We start from the raw sequence: 17,606 nt of genomic DNA on the forward strand, positions 1-17,606 counted from the left end.
GAGCCCCGTCCCCCTTCTCGCCTAGTTTAAAGCTCTCTCTACGAGCCCCGCCAGCTCCTGGCCTAGGATCCGTTTTCCCCTTGGAGATAGGGACCCGTCTGAGGCCATCAGGCCGGGTGCCGAGTAAAGCTCCCCATGGTGAAAAAACCCAAAATTTCTGTGCCGGCACCAGTCTCTGAGCCACCTATTAACCACGTGAGCTTTCCATGTCCTCTCCGTGCCTCTCCCTTCCCCCGTAGGGATAGACGAAAACACCACCTGCACTCCCGCTCCCTCCACCAATCGTCCCAGCCCCCTATAGTCCTGTTTGATAGCCTTGAGGCTTCTCTTTTCAACATCATCACTGCCAGCCTGGACTATCAAAAGCGGGTAATAGTCAGAGGGGCGAACCAGGTTTGGAAGCTTCCTGGTAACGTCTCTGACCCTGGCCCCAGGGAGGCAGCAGACTTCCCTATGCGTGGGGTCAGGCCGACAAATAGGGCCCTCCGTTCCCCTGAGTAGGGAGTCGCCCACAACAATCACCCTTCTTTCTTTCTTGGTGGAGGCAGTCCTGAGGCGTGGAGTCAACTTCCTCACCTCAGGCATCCTCCTGGGCAGGCTTCCTACCTCGTCCTCACCCACCGGTCTCTCAAGCTCCAGGGCCTCAAACCTATTGTTCAAGGGCACCTGGGAAGGCAGCGCCGGAAGGGGAGGGCATCTCCTGAGAGGTCGAGAGGGGACCCGTCTCCATTCCTCCTCAACTCGCAGGTCCCCTCCCTCTGCCCGATGGCAACAGGGCAGGGGGTCCACCCCCCTTTGGGGCGTCTCACCCCGGTCCCTCTCCCTCCGGTCCTGCAGGGAGTCACTCCACCAGTCTATCTCCCGCTCGCACTCCCTGATATCCCTCAACCTCTGCACCTCCTCCTTGAGTTCCGCCACCATGCGGACCAGGTCGTCCACCTGCTCGCACCTCACGCAAGCAGTCCCTCTGCCTCCCGCCGATGGCAGCAAGAGGCTCAGATACTCCCCGCACCCGGAGACCTGAACTGCCGCATGTTTGGACGGGCAGTCGGTCTGGGTGTGTACTGACTTCCTAGAGAAAGCACCGTGCCTGGTGGAGACCATTGCAGCCCAGCTGACGGGAGAGTGCCGTTAGAGGAGGTGTCCCTATGAGCGGGTGTGAGCGCTCCGCCCTTCCTGCCCGCGCTAACTGCCTCGCTAACTGCCGCGTCACTCCCTGGTCGCCGCGCTCCTGGTCGCTCGCGCTCCCTAAGGGCTGCCTTTGAACGGCCGGGGGGAGGAGCTGTCGCTGACGCTGCTGGCTCCGCCTACGCCTCGTCAGCCTCCCTCACGAGGGCTGCTGGTGCCTGGCGGCTCCCTCACGTAGGCTCGATGCCCGAAAAATAGCCCTGCCTGTCCCGATCCCGTGCTCCGCTGCAGCACGCGTCTGCCCCGGAGCCGGTCGCCTCGGCAAGTGGAGTCAAAGCCTTTTGTTTTATTCCTTTTATAATTCTGAATTAAACATCATCTTGGAAGGAGAGTAAAATTCTTAACTTTTGATCTTTCTAGCTAGCACTGGCAACACTACACAAACACTACATGACCAAACAATTCTTACAAAAGAAGTAAGGACAAGAACAACAAAAAAGCATCCCCCAAACCATCAAACCTCACAATGAAAAAGTAGAATACATACCTTTAGGATGGTTTGTTTCATATCCCTGTTGTGTTTTAAGGGACTGAGGTTCAGAACATTGAATAATCTTAGACTCCATTACAGGAACTGTTTCTCTTGTGTGCTTAGATAGAGTGCTTTCATCTTGGTCCCCACTCAACCCCTGTGCCATTGGAGAGTGCATCACCGGTTCTTCTCTGTGCTGTAACCCAAAAGTTTCTAAATCTGTCTTTGCTGAGTTAATTTCTCCTATGTGCCTGGTATCTGTAATACATAGTTCATTGGCTTGCAATGATACTTTTATTTGATTAGCAGCTGAGGTTTTGAATAAGGTATTAGATTCAACACTACAAAAGCTTGTGCGACTCACAGGAGATACACCACCAGCAGACTGGCACGTACTTTCCACATAATCCGTTTCCCTCACCGGAGCAGCAGCAGGATTAAAGAAGATCTGAGAGGTAGAGACATTGTGGCCAAAATCATCTGCAAGCAGCACTCCATTCCCACTGCTGGGCAGAGCATCAACCTCCGAAACAGAATCCTCTGTCAAGGCTATGAAGTCAGAGGGGGTCTGGGCAGCCGTGAGGTCAGCCGAGAGCAGCGGGGACTGCAACGTGCTTCCCACGCACTCCGTCGTCTCAGCCGAGCAGGGAGAAGAGGACCTGGCAATCACCGGTTCACTTTCAACATACGATTTAATCTCCAGCACGCATCCAGACTGCTGCACAGAGGAAATGGATTGACTCTGTGGAACCGGTTTGGAAAACTTGTAGTGCGATGAGAAAGATTTAGGGAGAAGTTTTCGTGTGGATTGTTTGACAGAGTATCGGCTTTGCTCCTCTGCAAAGCCAGAATCATCACCCTCATTTTTCCCAGAGCTTATACAATTTATAAAGACATTCTTATTAGCTGAGGGCTCCTTCCCCTTTTCAAAATCATCTGTCAAAGACCTTGTTATCTTCTTGCTACGTGAGCTGCCAAAGCCAACTGAATGCTTTCCTCTACTTTTAACGTGTTCCTCTAGGCTCAGTTTTTGAAAAGTGCTGAGAGAGGACTGGGCACCATTTGAGATGTTAACATTTTGGCTGGTGGAGTCAGGCTTCTGTTCACTCCCCTTCTTGTTATGGAAGCTAATGGAAGGAGTCCGAAAAATACTCCGGCGCTTGCCTGTGCTCCCTGAGCTGGAGTTAGTGCTGGATGGGGAGGAGGTGTGGACACCCACGGCACTAGCAGAGGAAGGTGAGGAAGGAAGGGAGTCGTGTCTCCGGCTAATACTTCTCCTGAATATTGGCAATCGAGATACTAGAGTTGATCGTCTGGATCCTGAGTCCCCCATCAGGGCACGAAGCGTTTGCAATTCTTCGCAGCCAATACACTAATCTGAGTTGAGAAAAAGAGAGAGAAATGATTCAGCCTCAAAGTCTATTTGAACAAGCTTTAAGTCAGCCAAAACACCTTAGATGCCAATATCTATTTTATGTATAGCTGCAAGTTGTTGCATATATGTATTGCTGAACATTTTTTTTTAGATTTTCAAAGTGATGTTTGATCTGTAACTCCAAAATCCTAGCAATTGAGCAAAGACATGGCTCAAAACATTTTACACGTGACATATATAATCTTATACATAATGCAATGCACATCATACTGGGTAACAGTATATATCTACATGATATACAAACATTTCACCCAAAAGTTGTTTCTGTAAGTTCTGGGGACAAGTCTTATAAACTGTAAGCTTTCACAGAAGAGACTATTGATTTTTCATGACCTGAGTAAAGCAAAACATTATTTTGACTTCCTAAATACTCATTTTTGCAACAAGCAACAGGATTTAAAGTTTCCAATCTTCACGTTCAGTTGGATTTTTAATTCCTTTATATTCTCCTACTAAAGACATTACGTATTATCTTACAGCAGACAAAATGCTAGTGTTGCAGTCAAGCTAAAATATGCACCAACACCCATTCTTCCTAGAGAACTTTAAGTTCTTGGAATTTACTGTCAAAATATGTGATCATGTTTCTAGATTTGAATTTGAAGCTTTCCTTTTAACAGTTCTGTGAAATCCTTCTTGAAGCCTATTTTTCTTGCTTATAACTAGATGTTTTTGCACTTTTTTTGAAATTAGTGAAATGTGTTTCATACACAGACATTTGGCAAATTTTAAGCAATAAAAACATTATCAGCACAGCAGATACACTAGAAGAAAATTAATCTTTTAGAAATATATATCAGTTCCATCTCCTTTTCGTTCTTGTTATAACAAAACTACTGTAGTGAGAGACAGGACCATGGAGAGAGCAATAAAACCAGGTGACGTATGATCAGAAGAACAAGAGGTGTAATGCCTAAGCACAACTTCCCCAGCAGCAAGTATTCAGCACGTAGGAATAAAATCAGGTCATTTATCTAAACAATATTTGTACGCCAAGCACAAAATCAAATTAATTCATCTAATGAGCAATTTAATATGCTTTACGTGGCTATAACAAATACTTATGAACAGTATATATATTTATACAGTGTGTATTATATATGTATATACACACACACGTATGTATATTCAAATGGATACTGAGTATTTAAGGAATAATGAAACTGCATACATGTCATATTATTGGAAAATAAAGAGTAAAGAGTAAGTTCAGAGATTATTTGTGACTAGACATTGAACTGCAGTTTCTGCTTTGATTTTTTTTCTTTGAAAGCAAGCATAGCTCCAATCTGGACACGCACTGCCAAGCAGCCACAATATAAGGAGTCACAAGCATCAGGAATCAATAAGCAATTTTGCCATTTATGAAAGGAGGCACAGCTTGAAAACAGTCACTAATTTCTAGAACTCACTGGGGATTTTTGATGACAAGCTAAAACCTGAGCTGTATGATGCTGAGGTCTTGCAATTGAAACACAAATTTGAATTTCAGTCTTACTGGGACAGAACTGATGGTACAAGAACAGACACAGATTATCAAAACAGCTTTGTATCCACTAAACAGACTGATGCAAGGCCAGTTGTTGTATTTCACTGATATGCAAAGTCAACAATAACAGCAAGAGTGCAGCCAACAGTAGAGAAGAGCCAAGGCCCTGCAAACTTGCACAGGAGCTTATGTTATACTAAATTGTTCATCTACCACAACTCAACCCACTGAAAACGTGTGTCAGAAAGCCACATGCAGCCCTCCATACCCTCCCTCTCCCTCCAAACAAATCTATCCCAGTTGTTTAACCACTGATATATCGTGGGGTTTTTTTGGTTCACAGATGTGTGCAGATACGCGCATATGCACCACACAAGCATATTCATTCAGATTGCGAAGGCTCTTCCTTGTATTTTAATCAGACATAATAACTACTGAAAAAGAGATTTTAGAATGCAGTTTTACAGCTGCAGTAGATAAGAAAATATTTTTTAAAATATATTAAATTGCTATAGACTTTTTTATGCTCAGACAAAACATTATTCGCTCCCATTGTTCACTCTCATGCCCACATCTTAAGTGTCACTTCACTGTACAACAAGCCATTCTATTCTATAATTAAGGAATTATTTGAACTAAGAACAGAAGTAAGTGGAAAACTGAGCAAAAAGCACAAAACTGTAATTCCAATGGAAATAAGAAGTCTGTGTCTAATGTCTGTGTATAATAATAGAGATTATTCTTATCAACTGACCCATGGTACCATACAGGTGGTAACAGTTTTTAATAGAATACATTCCCTATAAAAACAAATAGCATAAATGGCATTTGTTCATTCATTCTTCCTTGCTTCTTGAAGGAAAAACAAGCTGTCGACTCTTCTCCTATTGTCTAAGCAGCAGAAATCCTCACACAAAATATAAGTTCATTATAATAAAATATAAGCTCATTACAAGAATGCATAAGCTCATTATAATGAAGTATAAGCCCATTATAACATATACCATTCTTTCTAAGTATACAAAAGCTATCAGAGGACATTTCTGAAAACAAACACATCCACATATGTGTACATGTATATATGAATGCTTATTTGCATGTACAGGACAGTGTTAAGTGACAAAGCTTGGCACTGAGTTAAAATGACAATCCTACTTGAAATACAGGAAAAAATAATACATATTTTAATATATTGATACCCTCAAACATTAATGAAATAAGATTTTTTTTTTTTTAATTACAGGGGGCTTATAAACTGCCATCTATGTCCTAACATTTTCAAAATAGGAGGTGCTTCCGTTCAGTCTTCATATTTAAAATACTGTGCTTACCACTTCATAGCTGTAAACCTTCCAGAGTGAAATTCAGTTCAGCTACATTCTTATTCTCTGCACAGCTGCATACTCACTCTCTACTAAACCTCTAATTTTCTATATCCAACATTCCCATCCTAACCAACATAAATCTTAAAAGCCACGATAAAGGAAAAAGAAAACAGCAAAGAAACACACCTTTTCAAGATCATTATGTCATTCCAGACTAATCTTTCAACCAAAGTGGACTTTTCTACAACAATCACAGCAATTCTGATCCTGCACATTCAATCTACGATCTACCACAAAACTCTGTTATCTTAAAGAAACTGGAACCTTGTTAGAATACTAGCACAAAGTCAAACAGACAAGAAGGACCCTGGAAAAAAAGGCAGACAGAGAGACTCTCTAGGATGACTTTCAGTTATGTCAGGCTCCTCGTTTAAGACAAAATGTATTTTGCACCATTGTAACATCATGTGAATAGCCAAAATACTCCGTGGTATTCTATTCTATATGGAAGTCAAAATCCAACTACTCGAGTCACCACGAATCAAACCAGCCAGAATAAAAAATATATACTTTTTGCCTTCATTTTGAAATTACTGTTCATTTTTTAAAAATTATTTATATTCCAAATGATGCATGTATCTTGCAAAAAAAATAAATAAATTAAAATGCGTTAGGCTTTTTCTAATCATGTATTCCTTTGCTAATACAATAACTTACACAGTAAATACATAAGCCACTACTTTTAAAATATATTTTAATTCTAAAACCCAAATAATATGGAAACTGCCGCAGTAGATAAAAGTTCAAATTTTGCTTTTTATGGGATGGCTTTTTGATGAGCAATTTTGCATATGGTATCACACAAGACAAAGTATGATACTCTGAAAGAAATTAAGTAAACAATTTTTAAAACACTTAGTTGAAGCCAGAGCAATGGTGGGTTATTTCAGGATCTGCTTTTCCTCAAACACTTGGCTACAGCTCCAAATTCCCATGCTCCCATGTTGAAACCAGCGCAAATGAGAAACAGGCAAAGTGTGAGGCAAAGTGCAAACAAGACACTTTCCTTCATATTAGCAATTTCAGAAGTTGATCAAATGGAAATAGGTTTGCTTGGCACCAAGATATTGCAGAAATGTGAATAAAACAACAATAAAAAAATAAAATAAGGAGGAATCATCCAACCACACAATATTAGAAGATGTATGAGTATAAAATATGTAAACAAACAGGGTAAGAATTTTACAACATGTTCTGTACTTCATATATTATTGCATCTTGCCAAAATAAACACTTGGTCAACTTTCAGACAGTAAAAGTGGGGAAAAAATTATTAAAAGGGGTAAAATTATCAAAATATTACAAAATGTCTCTAGGGAAATTTATTCCATCAATCCACCAACTGAAAAATAAAAAACATTTTGAACTTTCTGCAAAGGGTTGTTCACAAAGCTGTGCCAAAGCACACGATGCGTTCAACAGCGTGCAGCTCTGCCTGGGGATTTTGAATTCCAGTAGATGGAGCAGTGGATCTGCTCTTACATTGACTGCAAATATGAGAAAGCATTAGTCAGTGCTTTTTGCATTTCCCGTGGCCTTTGAGACAAATTTAAGACTCGAAATTATTTGAGAATTTCACCATTACCACAAATACATGTCCACACAGAAAGCTAGTAGATGCTTATTCAACAAGTAACTGTGATGTGTAGGCCTATACAAATGCTCCCTTTATAAAATACTACCTCTCAACACTTTCTATATGAATCTTTCCTACAGATGTTCTCCTTAAAGATACACCTCCTAGAAACATCAAACAATATCCTCCAAACAAAGGAGAAAACTGTCTAATTCTAAATTGGAAGCTAACATAACAAATAACTGAAAGGCCCCAACCTTCGATCAAAACCAGAACAGAACTACTCTTCTGCTCCCTACCTCCCTGCTCCACAGCAGTGTGATTTTTAAGCTGAGCTCACAGTTAGAAGAGGGAGATGATACTTTTATTTTTTAATGCTATGAATCAGGAATCCTCTAGTATAGGAAACACACAGGACTATCATGTGGATACTATAAACTGCAAACGTGCTCAATCCTCACAAGCTACCACAGGGTAGGACACAGGGGCCACACCACAGAGAAGTAAGTCTGCAGGGACTACTTGGCTCCAGACTTGCACATAGCAGACATTTACCCCAGGGTAATACAGATACCTGAAATAACTCCCAGATAAACAAATACATGCAAAATGAATATATTTAATTAGTGGTGAGTCAACAGAAGTCCATTGCAAAGTCCTGTTCTTGAACCCAACAGGTAACATCATAGCCTGTGACTCCCACGCAAATCAAGAAACTCCACATTTGGATCCTTAGCAGCTAAGCATTACTGCCTTCAAAACTATTCCAATTTTACCAATTTTATTCCAATATTACTTGTTTCTCTAGCACATTTGAGATGCTTTTTTTTTTTTGTTTAATTTGCATAGCTTCCAGAAGTCAGAGTTACAACCTGTACCCAAGGTGAATATAAGAGCCTAAGAAAGCCATTAAAATATTGTTTTACATTTTAAAAAAAAGCAAACTCCTATATATAAACCCCCAGAACTTTAGTCGTCATCAAGGATAATGCAACTGGATTAAAATGGCCTCATTGAAAATACTAGCAGAGACAAAAGCCTTTACAACAGAATACATTCACAAGCTAAGAAAGGTTGGACTGTTGATATTGAAGCAATTTGTTTTTGCAAATGAAATGAATGCTATTCCTTCTAACACGTAACAGCTCCATTTGCTTTTCTAAATAACACTTTCTCCTTTTCTTTCTTTGTGCATGTAACCCTTGTAGCATGTCACTGAGCTCAGTCATTTATTTTGCAGAACAGTGACCACAGCTGTATTCTCTGTATGTGATTTTATAAGCTACGATGCTGTTTGCGCGTTCTTAAAGTTTGATTTTTCCTCAACAGTTATTTATAAGCAAAGACAGACTACCCAACATAAGGGGCTAAACCTCCGGAAAACTGCACGCACATGCAACCCAACACACTTCTTCCTCTCTGTGTTGAAAGCTGATTGGGCAAAACAGCTTTTATGTATCTGGGGGAAAAAAAGTGAAAATAAAAAAAAGACCACAGAATACAAGCACTGAGAAGGCAAGAAACGGTATTTCCTTCAGGTGTACGTGTCCTGGAGTCCACACCTATTTTTTCAAATGTTCTGGTGCTTTCAGGAAACAAGAGAGGAAGGAGTCAGATGAATTTTCAAGAAATAAAACTGAACACACACACACCAACACCCCCTCTCCAGTTCTGACCGGTCAATTGCCAAATGAAGACAGATATTTTATAAATCCATAACTGCTATTCCCAGTGCTTTGATTAAATCAGAACTGTAACAAACATTCAAAGAGGAAAACTAGAGATAAATTATCTATATCATCTTTTGACTTTAAATTAGCCAGGAGGCAAATGTTAGCACGAGGTAAGTCAGAGGTGACTAATTCTTTTATTCATTATCACTAGGTATGTAAATTCATCCACTTATGTCAGGTGAACTTGTGGGTTTACTAAAAGAGAAGCAGGGAAACTGATCTCCAGAAACTTGGAGGCCGCAGTTCTTCCCTTCTTAAATTTAAAATGTCCACTAACTCAAATGCCTCTGTAGCATATGGAAAGGTATTTCAAAGAACTTCACTGTAATACATGAAATACTGGGACATCAGTGAAACAACCTTACAGGTACTCTTTACACACAACCAACAAGCAGTTATTCTTCAGTAAGACCTGGTATCATCTACTAGCAAAAAGTTCACTGTATGAAGAAGATAAACAACGTTTTTTCACCTGTCCCACAATAAGACACAAGTAGGTCAGAAATGGGGCAAGGATCATACCACAGTGACGTAGCAGCCATACTTGTGTGACTGTTTTTTGGTGGGTTTGTCTGGAATAGAGCAGAAACTGATTTCTCACCCTCATTTGTTATCTGGATTCTGGAGATGTGTACAATGCATTTCTTACAAGTATCTGCTACTCAAAATTATTTATGTAGCTTAATTAGAAACAGTTACAATTGTAAATAACCTGGTCTAAATCTCAAAGACAGTTTATTCTTGCTTTGTGATTCAAATGTCATGCCACCCACTCCTCTGACTACTATTTCTAAAAGCATTCAAATGCAAGTGAATTATTCACTTGGAACAAGTGAAGTGGCCTTGACTTGCATAGGTCCCTGAGTGCAAATGGAAATTGAACCATACCTAAACACATTGGCTAATGCTGAGACACCTTTACTGGGCACAGAAACACAGTCTGGTAATCAGACAGGATTCAACAGCACTAAATGACATCCTTCTTCCCTCCTCCCCTACACCCACGATGCTGATGGCAGTACTTTTATGACGCTTAGAAGTAACAGAGAATCTTGTGCAATGAAGACTTTAAGAAAAATAAGTGCGTTTGGACTTCACACTAAGTACTTGGATTTAGCCATAAACACAGGATGTGTTCCTTTATAGATGGTGATTTGATTTCAAGCCCTATAGGTTAAGCCCCATTATTAACCTGTGTATACACAACACCCTGCTCCTCACTACGTGCAGTCTTTCCTTACTTTTATGCATGCTGAAATAATTAAAACTATCTAAAAAGGAAAAGCAACCAAGAAAGCATCAAGGATCTTCTTGTTCCTTCATGCAGGAAAACCAGGTGTAACGTGCCCACGAGAGCACTGACTAGTTCATATACTGGCAAACAGCAGAGCTATCATTTCACTCGGCCCACAACATTAAAAGCGGGAGAGACTCCTTGCCAGCTCCTCGCTCTGCAATTGAAGTGGAACAGATCACTGCTGCACAAGCAAGCTGGTATTCTCACAAGGAAAATAGGGGAAATAACACGGCCCTAGCTCTATACCTACACTGTACTGTTCACGGCATAAAATCCGTTAGTAGCACGAAGCAAAGTGCCAATACTGGCTACAGCTCCCAGAGGCATTTGAAGGACCTCTATCTGCTCCCCTGTGAAACAACTTAAAATATTCTGCTGGCTCACAAGACATCGTCAGTGTCTTGAAAGCACAATCTGGTTGATTTGCACAGCCACTAGTGATTTCAAGTTCTGCTTTAATGTGTTCCTTCCAAAATCTCTCTCAATATATTACAAATTCATCTCCCTTGCCACCTTCAAGCAACCATCTCACAACTGCCTTAGCTCTCTGTGGACCCATTAGGATCAAGTGTATTTTGTCCGTATTATCTCTTGTCTACTCCTCTTATCTTCCAGAATCACAACTTCATTGTCATCAGCAAATATCATAAGCATTTTTTATGCTTAAGCTTCCTGTATTTTTTCTAGTCTAGCTATTTGCAGTCTCAAGAGCTGCCTGCTTCTGCTGTGTATATGGCAACCATAGTGACAATAAGAGCTATGGTCATTTATTACCTCTGTCACTGGGTGAATGTGTGACCTTAACTGCATTAAAAAGAAACAAATCCTCATCTGCTGAAAATTCATGGGGCTCCGCTGAAGTGAATCATGCTGATTTAAACCATTCGGCCTCTCCTCCTTATCAGCCTTGGTCACCCCACCGCTAATATTTCTTTAACTCTTGCAAAAGCAATCCTTGGACATGTATGATATAATCACCTGTAGTACACAGATTCCTAGTTTAACTGAATCAAAGCAGGGTTTTGTTTGTGTCTTTCTTTTTCATGTTGACAAAGTGCGAAAACCCTTTTATACCTCAATGGGCTATAATGAAAATTGACAAATCCCTTACAAATTCATCATGCAGTTCTGAAGACTCATATATATGTGCTCCATTCCCACTTTTCCCTAAGTGTCTGTTAAAACCAATACTAAGACAGAAGGATCCGTAGCTCACCTTACATCCTTACAGGAAAAAGGACTGGGTGATAAGAACTTTGCCAGGAGGTCCAGATAAATAGAAGGATTTAAAAAACAAAAATAAATCAATGTAGTTAATAGTATTCATAAAAGCAAATCATGACGGCTTTGCCTAACATGATGCAGACTAATTTATAGATCAGTCTTTGATTAACAATAAGGTAATTGTAGTACATCACTGCAGCAGCTGTTGACTATGTTACCATGAAATAATATATCATTAACAGCAACAGGAGAGAAAATGCTCTTTTCCAAATTCCCCTAAATTCAACACAAGAGAACAACAATTCCCATGCTGTCTCTTGTAAGAAGATGAACTGAAAATCCTCAGACAATCCTCAGAAAATCCACAGCTTGATGACTTCCAGTGAAAGAAACTGCACAATTCCTGCTCCCTGCAGGCTTTCCCAGACATAAGATGTGTGCCTCACGGGGCTGAATATTAAATACATTAATAATTTCCACCTCCAATATTGTGTAATTTTAGCTGCAAACTAATTGCTTTGGTTTCTTTATATGTTAATGTACTCCACTGGATATCACTTTTGTAAAAAGAATACATTTTTACAAATAAATCACACTATATTTAGAAATAAATCATATTTATCATGACGACTACATGACTATGAAGACTTCCATGAATCTTAGCAAAGACTAAGGGAATTCCACTTTTGATTAATTGATAATAACAATAATAATATATTAGATGTATTAGACTCATTTTACTAATAAAAACAATGAAAGAAAGGAAAATTCCAGATGAAAATTCTCACTATTATTAAATATATTCATATTCTCTAATTTTGACTGAGTTGTTAATCAGTTGTTTTAAGTTGAAAACACAATAGACCATATTTCTATGGCAGTGAGTCTCTTTAAGGACTATTCAATGATCTTCTCTGTGAACAGGGGCCCTGTGGAAACTCATCCTTCTCATCTAAAATGAGAATCATACTGAACTATCACACAGGCATTTTAGTTTCCTCCTGTAAAAGCAAATTGAGACAGCTATATGAAAGGCTGTAGTAAAGTCCTGTAGCATTATCAGAGAATTATGAAATACTATACCAGAAACAATCTTTAATAAAGTTATTCAAACCAACATAACACCTTACAAACTCATGACAATTCTAGTAGTTAGCACTGTATGAAATGAAAGAGAAGTGACCTACCCACAACTACTGTCAAAACAAGATCTAGCGTTCAGGTTAGCGTTGTATCGAGGTAAGGTGAAGGAGATGAGATGTGGTGAAGAACAACCCTTACGGAAAAATAACACGTAAGGGGAAATATTGCTTACAGCAAGGGAGATTGTTTCCAGAAAAGGGAAGCTGTATGGAGGCTCCTATGAACAAATGACAGTTTAGTTTCATTCAGATTGCTTGAGTATCAAAAAAGTGAATAAAGTAGGCTCCAAATGGGTAAAACCAGTTTAGGTGTTCAATTAATAATCTTTTACAATTGCCTTTTGTTCTAAAGCTTATTGCCTCACAATATTGTCTCTCTCAATTGAGATCTGTTATCTGAACCTCCTCCCACTACCACTTTTTAACATTTTTGAACAATCATCCCCAAAATTGATCAGATCCTGAGACAGTTAACCATTAAGGTAACACTTTTACTGTATGTTCCTGGATGTCTCTGCTGTGCCTTGTCATCTTCAACCAAAATAAAGCTGTACAGTTTGAAAACATCTATCATCAGACTCCATCATAAACAATGTCTTCTAAGTTAGGATCATTTACTTCCCGCTAGCATCAAATGTAGCTCTCAAAGCTAGCACAATCTTCTGACCAATCAGGTATACTTGTGATGGCATTTTCATAAAAGCAGAAGTTTCAATTCAGTCCTGGTAGCCTAATCAAAAATTTAACTTCTTACCAGGGAACTGGACAGGAAGACAAAGAGCAGAGGTGACTACATGAGGGCTACAAGTCTGGCAGGAAGACCAACGCCTGTTTCTTTACAGCATGTCCCTTCACATCTTAAAAGTACAGATCTGTAACCTGCATTTCCTCTAAAACCACTTTCAACATATGAGAAGTTTGAACTGAGCCCAAAGGCTGGTGAGCAAAGAAAGAAATAATGACCGAAGTCATCTCCCACGTCAAGTTCAAGTGGGCTATGGGATTGGGGACCTACCTCAAGGCTAGGGAATACAGAGAATGGGGAAGATAGCACCAATGGGACAGATGCCCAGTGAAATACAGGACTGCTCGGAAACTCAAGGAAGAAATTCTACTCTTCTCTCAAGCTATAGAGAGTGTAAATGGATAAAAGGGACAATTAAGAGAAAAAGCAGCTGGAAAACACAAGAAAAGTGAATAGAAGATATAAAGAGAGAAGAAATAAAAATTTGGTGATAAAACAAAGAACAGGAAGAGTCCCCAGGCCATCCTGACTTTTTTTTTCTCAATTCCACAGAAAGATATCATGTAGAATTGTTTACTTATACTTACTGCTTAACAGCAGTACCTCAGAGCCAGTCAAATCCAATGGTACTAACAAAAAGGACCTTCTGCACAAGTGTGTACACTGTTTTATCCTTGCACTTAGCTCACAGATGCTAACTAATTCAATTCAGCAAGCACTTAAGCACATGCTTGACTTTAAGAATAATCTCATTCCTATTCAGTAAAACACTTAAAAGCACATACTTAACTTTCAAAACATGAGTGGTCCCATTGACTTCAATGGGACATAAGCACAATGCCGAATGCTTTACTGGATCAGTGAACGAGGATATAATTTACCCCCCCTTCACTGGATGAGTTGGACATCCTGTATCTTGCATTCCATAATAAAAGACAGAATATTAAAAACAAACTTTAAAGGTTAAATTTGCTATATGATAACTGTAAACCAAATTGCCCTACTCTGAATGCTTTTTAGGGTAAAAGCTCTAGTGAGTTCTCAGCATATTTTTTACAGTTAGAACAAATGAACGTATTATTTTCTTAAATTTATGCACAAGCTTAATTGCTATGCAAACACAACTACGAAGATCTAAGAAATGCAAAAACAAGATACCACGTGATTCTCAGTTCCAAAAAATCAGAGACATAAAAGCAGCTTTCACACATTTGTATGTGAACACAAAACTCCGATTAAAAGACAGCTAAATGCAGTAGGCCTCTGTGCTTTCATGAGGTTCTGAAACACAATTTGCAATGCATAAAAGGTGTCAAAAATCAAGCTTGGGTATTTTCCAATTACATCAATTGCTCTTAATAAGTAAACAGTTTGTACACTAATTTTTTAACACTTTATATTTGCGGGTGAAAAATGGATTCAGAAGCACATATTACTGCATTTCTGTGTAAATACTTATGAAATACTAACACATACATCACTGTCATCTAGCTCTATACAAGATAGAAGGTCTTGCTGATCTAGTCGTGCTCTTTTGGGACAAATGAGTTAAGTAGTTTTGTATATCCTTTTACGCAAGCATGCTTTGGCTGATTTATTAGCATTGGTTAGTCTGAAGAAAACTTACAGGGGGTGGAATGTATTAGCAAACAGGAGGATAAATTCAGAAAATTAAACTGGATGATTTCATTTACTATGTTGGCTCTCACAGCTGAGTCACTACAAGTCCACAGTTAGAAGATCTGAACAGCTTTAAGTATCAGTCCATGAGAGTGTCTTTCACGTCTTACTTAATCACATCTGAGCTCTAAAATATTAAATAGCAGTGATGCTTCCATAATTTCAAAGCAACCTACAAATATTAGAAAGTGTGCTATGAATATAGACATGAAGTCTCTTAGCTGTTGTGAAAACAGCTGATCAAGAGCCACCCATTCTTCCACAGCCTTCAAGTGAACAGAAAATAAAACTACCACTCCCAGCAGTAAATATTATTGCTTTTGTGCCTTGTATTAAACCTGCTAGTATTTCCCAGTAAAAGGACTTGTTTTTACATGTGCAATAATTCTACCTTACTCTTCTTGTGTGTATGTGGTTTAAATTGGAAAATGTCAGTCAGAAAGCTTTGTTGCACCTGAAAATGAAGTCAACTGATTCTGTCCAGTTCCCTGAGCCGCCAAGGAACGTGGAAAGGGGTGCAACTGACAGCACAGTTGACCGTGCACAAAGACTGCTAGAATAACTGCATGCCAAAGCAAAACACCTGGTATACTAGTGTTAAACCTGAATTCCAGGTGACTCACAAAGGTGCCCCCAAACTGATTTTAAGACCTGCAGCTTTGGGAAAGTTCTTTAATAAGCAAGGAAAAAACAGAAATGAGCTGGGCCTTCCTATACGGTAGCACAACATGTGAATGTATTCCCAAAGCAGAGCACATTTACATTTGAATACAAAAACCAGCTGTGGATCTCCATGTATACTAGTTTTCATTCATTAGTTTTAATGGACTCTGTCATCTTTTTGCTTGTTACATAATGAAGCTTGCAAACTGGCACAAACTAGCAAGTTAAAAATCAGAATGGAGACACTTAAGCTATTGTTATTACCAGCTTCAGTGAATAAGCAGTTAGTACCTGAAACAAGTATACTTATTTAATGGTTTCTCTCTTTCCATATTTGCAGCTTTCTCTGTACTTTCCTAAGTTTAGTTTCCAGAAATGGAATATGTTCTTTGGTTATCCTTCTTCAGAAAAAAAAAAGACCAAATCTTCAGATCAAAATACTCTGCTACTTACCAAATACACAGAGAATGTTTTGTTAGAAGATGTAAACTGCAACCACAATTTAAGAGAATAAAATAATGTCACCTAAATTCCAACAGCAGAAGTCAGTCCAAGCAATCTCACTGTGAAAGCATAAAGCAACCTTGTAAATGCAAGTTTAGTACACTTACTTGCTGTTCTTGTGCACATACGCGAAGACGGCATAAACAAGATATAAATAGCACGAATCACAAATGTGAGCCAGCAGTGTGCCCAGGTGGCCAAGATGGCCAATGGCATCCTGGCCTGCATCAAACATATTGTGGCCAGCAGGATGAGGGAAGTGATTGTCCCCTTGTACTCAGTACTGGTGAGACTACATCTCAAGTACTGTGTTCAGTTTTGGGACCCTCACCACAACAATACTGAGTTGCTGGAATGCATTCAGAGAACAGCTGGTGAAGTGACTTGAAAACAAGACATGTGAGGAGAGGTTGAGGGAACTGGGATTGTTCAGTGTTGAGGAAAGGAGTCTGAGGGTAGACTTCATCACTCTCTACTTCAAACGAGATTGCAGCGGGGAGGGCGTCGGTCTCTTTTCTCAGGTGACAAGGAGTCACCAAGGACCCAAGGAAACAGCCTCAAGTTGCACCAGGGAACGTTTAGACTGGGTATTAGGAAGAATTTATTCACAGAAAATAGTGGTTAAGCATTGGGACAGGTTGCCCAGGGAAGTGGTTGGAGTCATCAACCCTGGGGGTGCTTAAGAGAAACGTAGATGTGGTGCTAAGTAGGACCTGGTAGTGTTAGGTGATGGTTTGACTTCATAACGTCAGAGATCTTTTCCAACCTAGATGATTCTATGATTCAGCAGCAAGCAAATACACGGAACAAGTCTCATCATGACGATGAGTATATTAGTACTTAGCCTAGTAGCTCTCGTTAGTCCTAACCATCACCTGCACGTCAGAAAATGAGCAATTGCTCTGCACTTCTAAATCATACATTTAAGTACATTGCTTGAAGACTCTCTTTGCATCCTGTAAAAACTGGGCCAACTAAAAGGTGCAAAACGAATTAAAATATAATGATATAGAAACTACCGAGCTATTTTGTCATGGTATGAAGTTTTCTATTGTGGTTCTAATCTGGTCTTA

General features: G+C 39.7%; 1 protein-coding gene across 4 annotated transcripts in view; it reads right to left on the reverse strand.

Annotated features, from left to right (window-relative positions):
* CCSER1 (coiled-coil serine rich protein 1) overlaps nt 1-17,606 on the reverse strand; it is a 675,103-nt gene that overhangs the window by 602,852 nt on the left and 54,645 nt on the right. For all 4 annotated transcript variants that reach the window (XM_035541340.2, XM_035541349.2, XM_035541356.2 and 1 more), the window contains exon 2: nt 1,676-3,037. In XM_035541340.2, coding sequence (XP_035397233.1) covers nt 1,676-2,993 — 1,318 coding nt within the window. In that variant the 5' untranslated portion in view covers nt 2,994-3,037. The remainder of the gene's footprint in view (nt 1-1,675; nt 3,038-17,606) is intronic.

Source organism: Cygnus atratus, chromosome 4, assembly GCF_013377495.2.
Source record: "Cygnus atratus isolate AKBS03 ecotype Queensland, Australia chromosome 4, CAtr_DNAZoo_HiC_assembly, whole genome shotgun sequence".
NCBI lineage: Eukaryota > Metazoa > Chordata > Aves > Anseriformes > Anatidae > Cygnus > Cygnus atratus.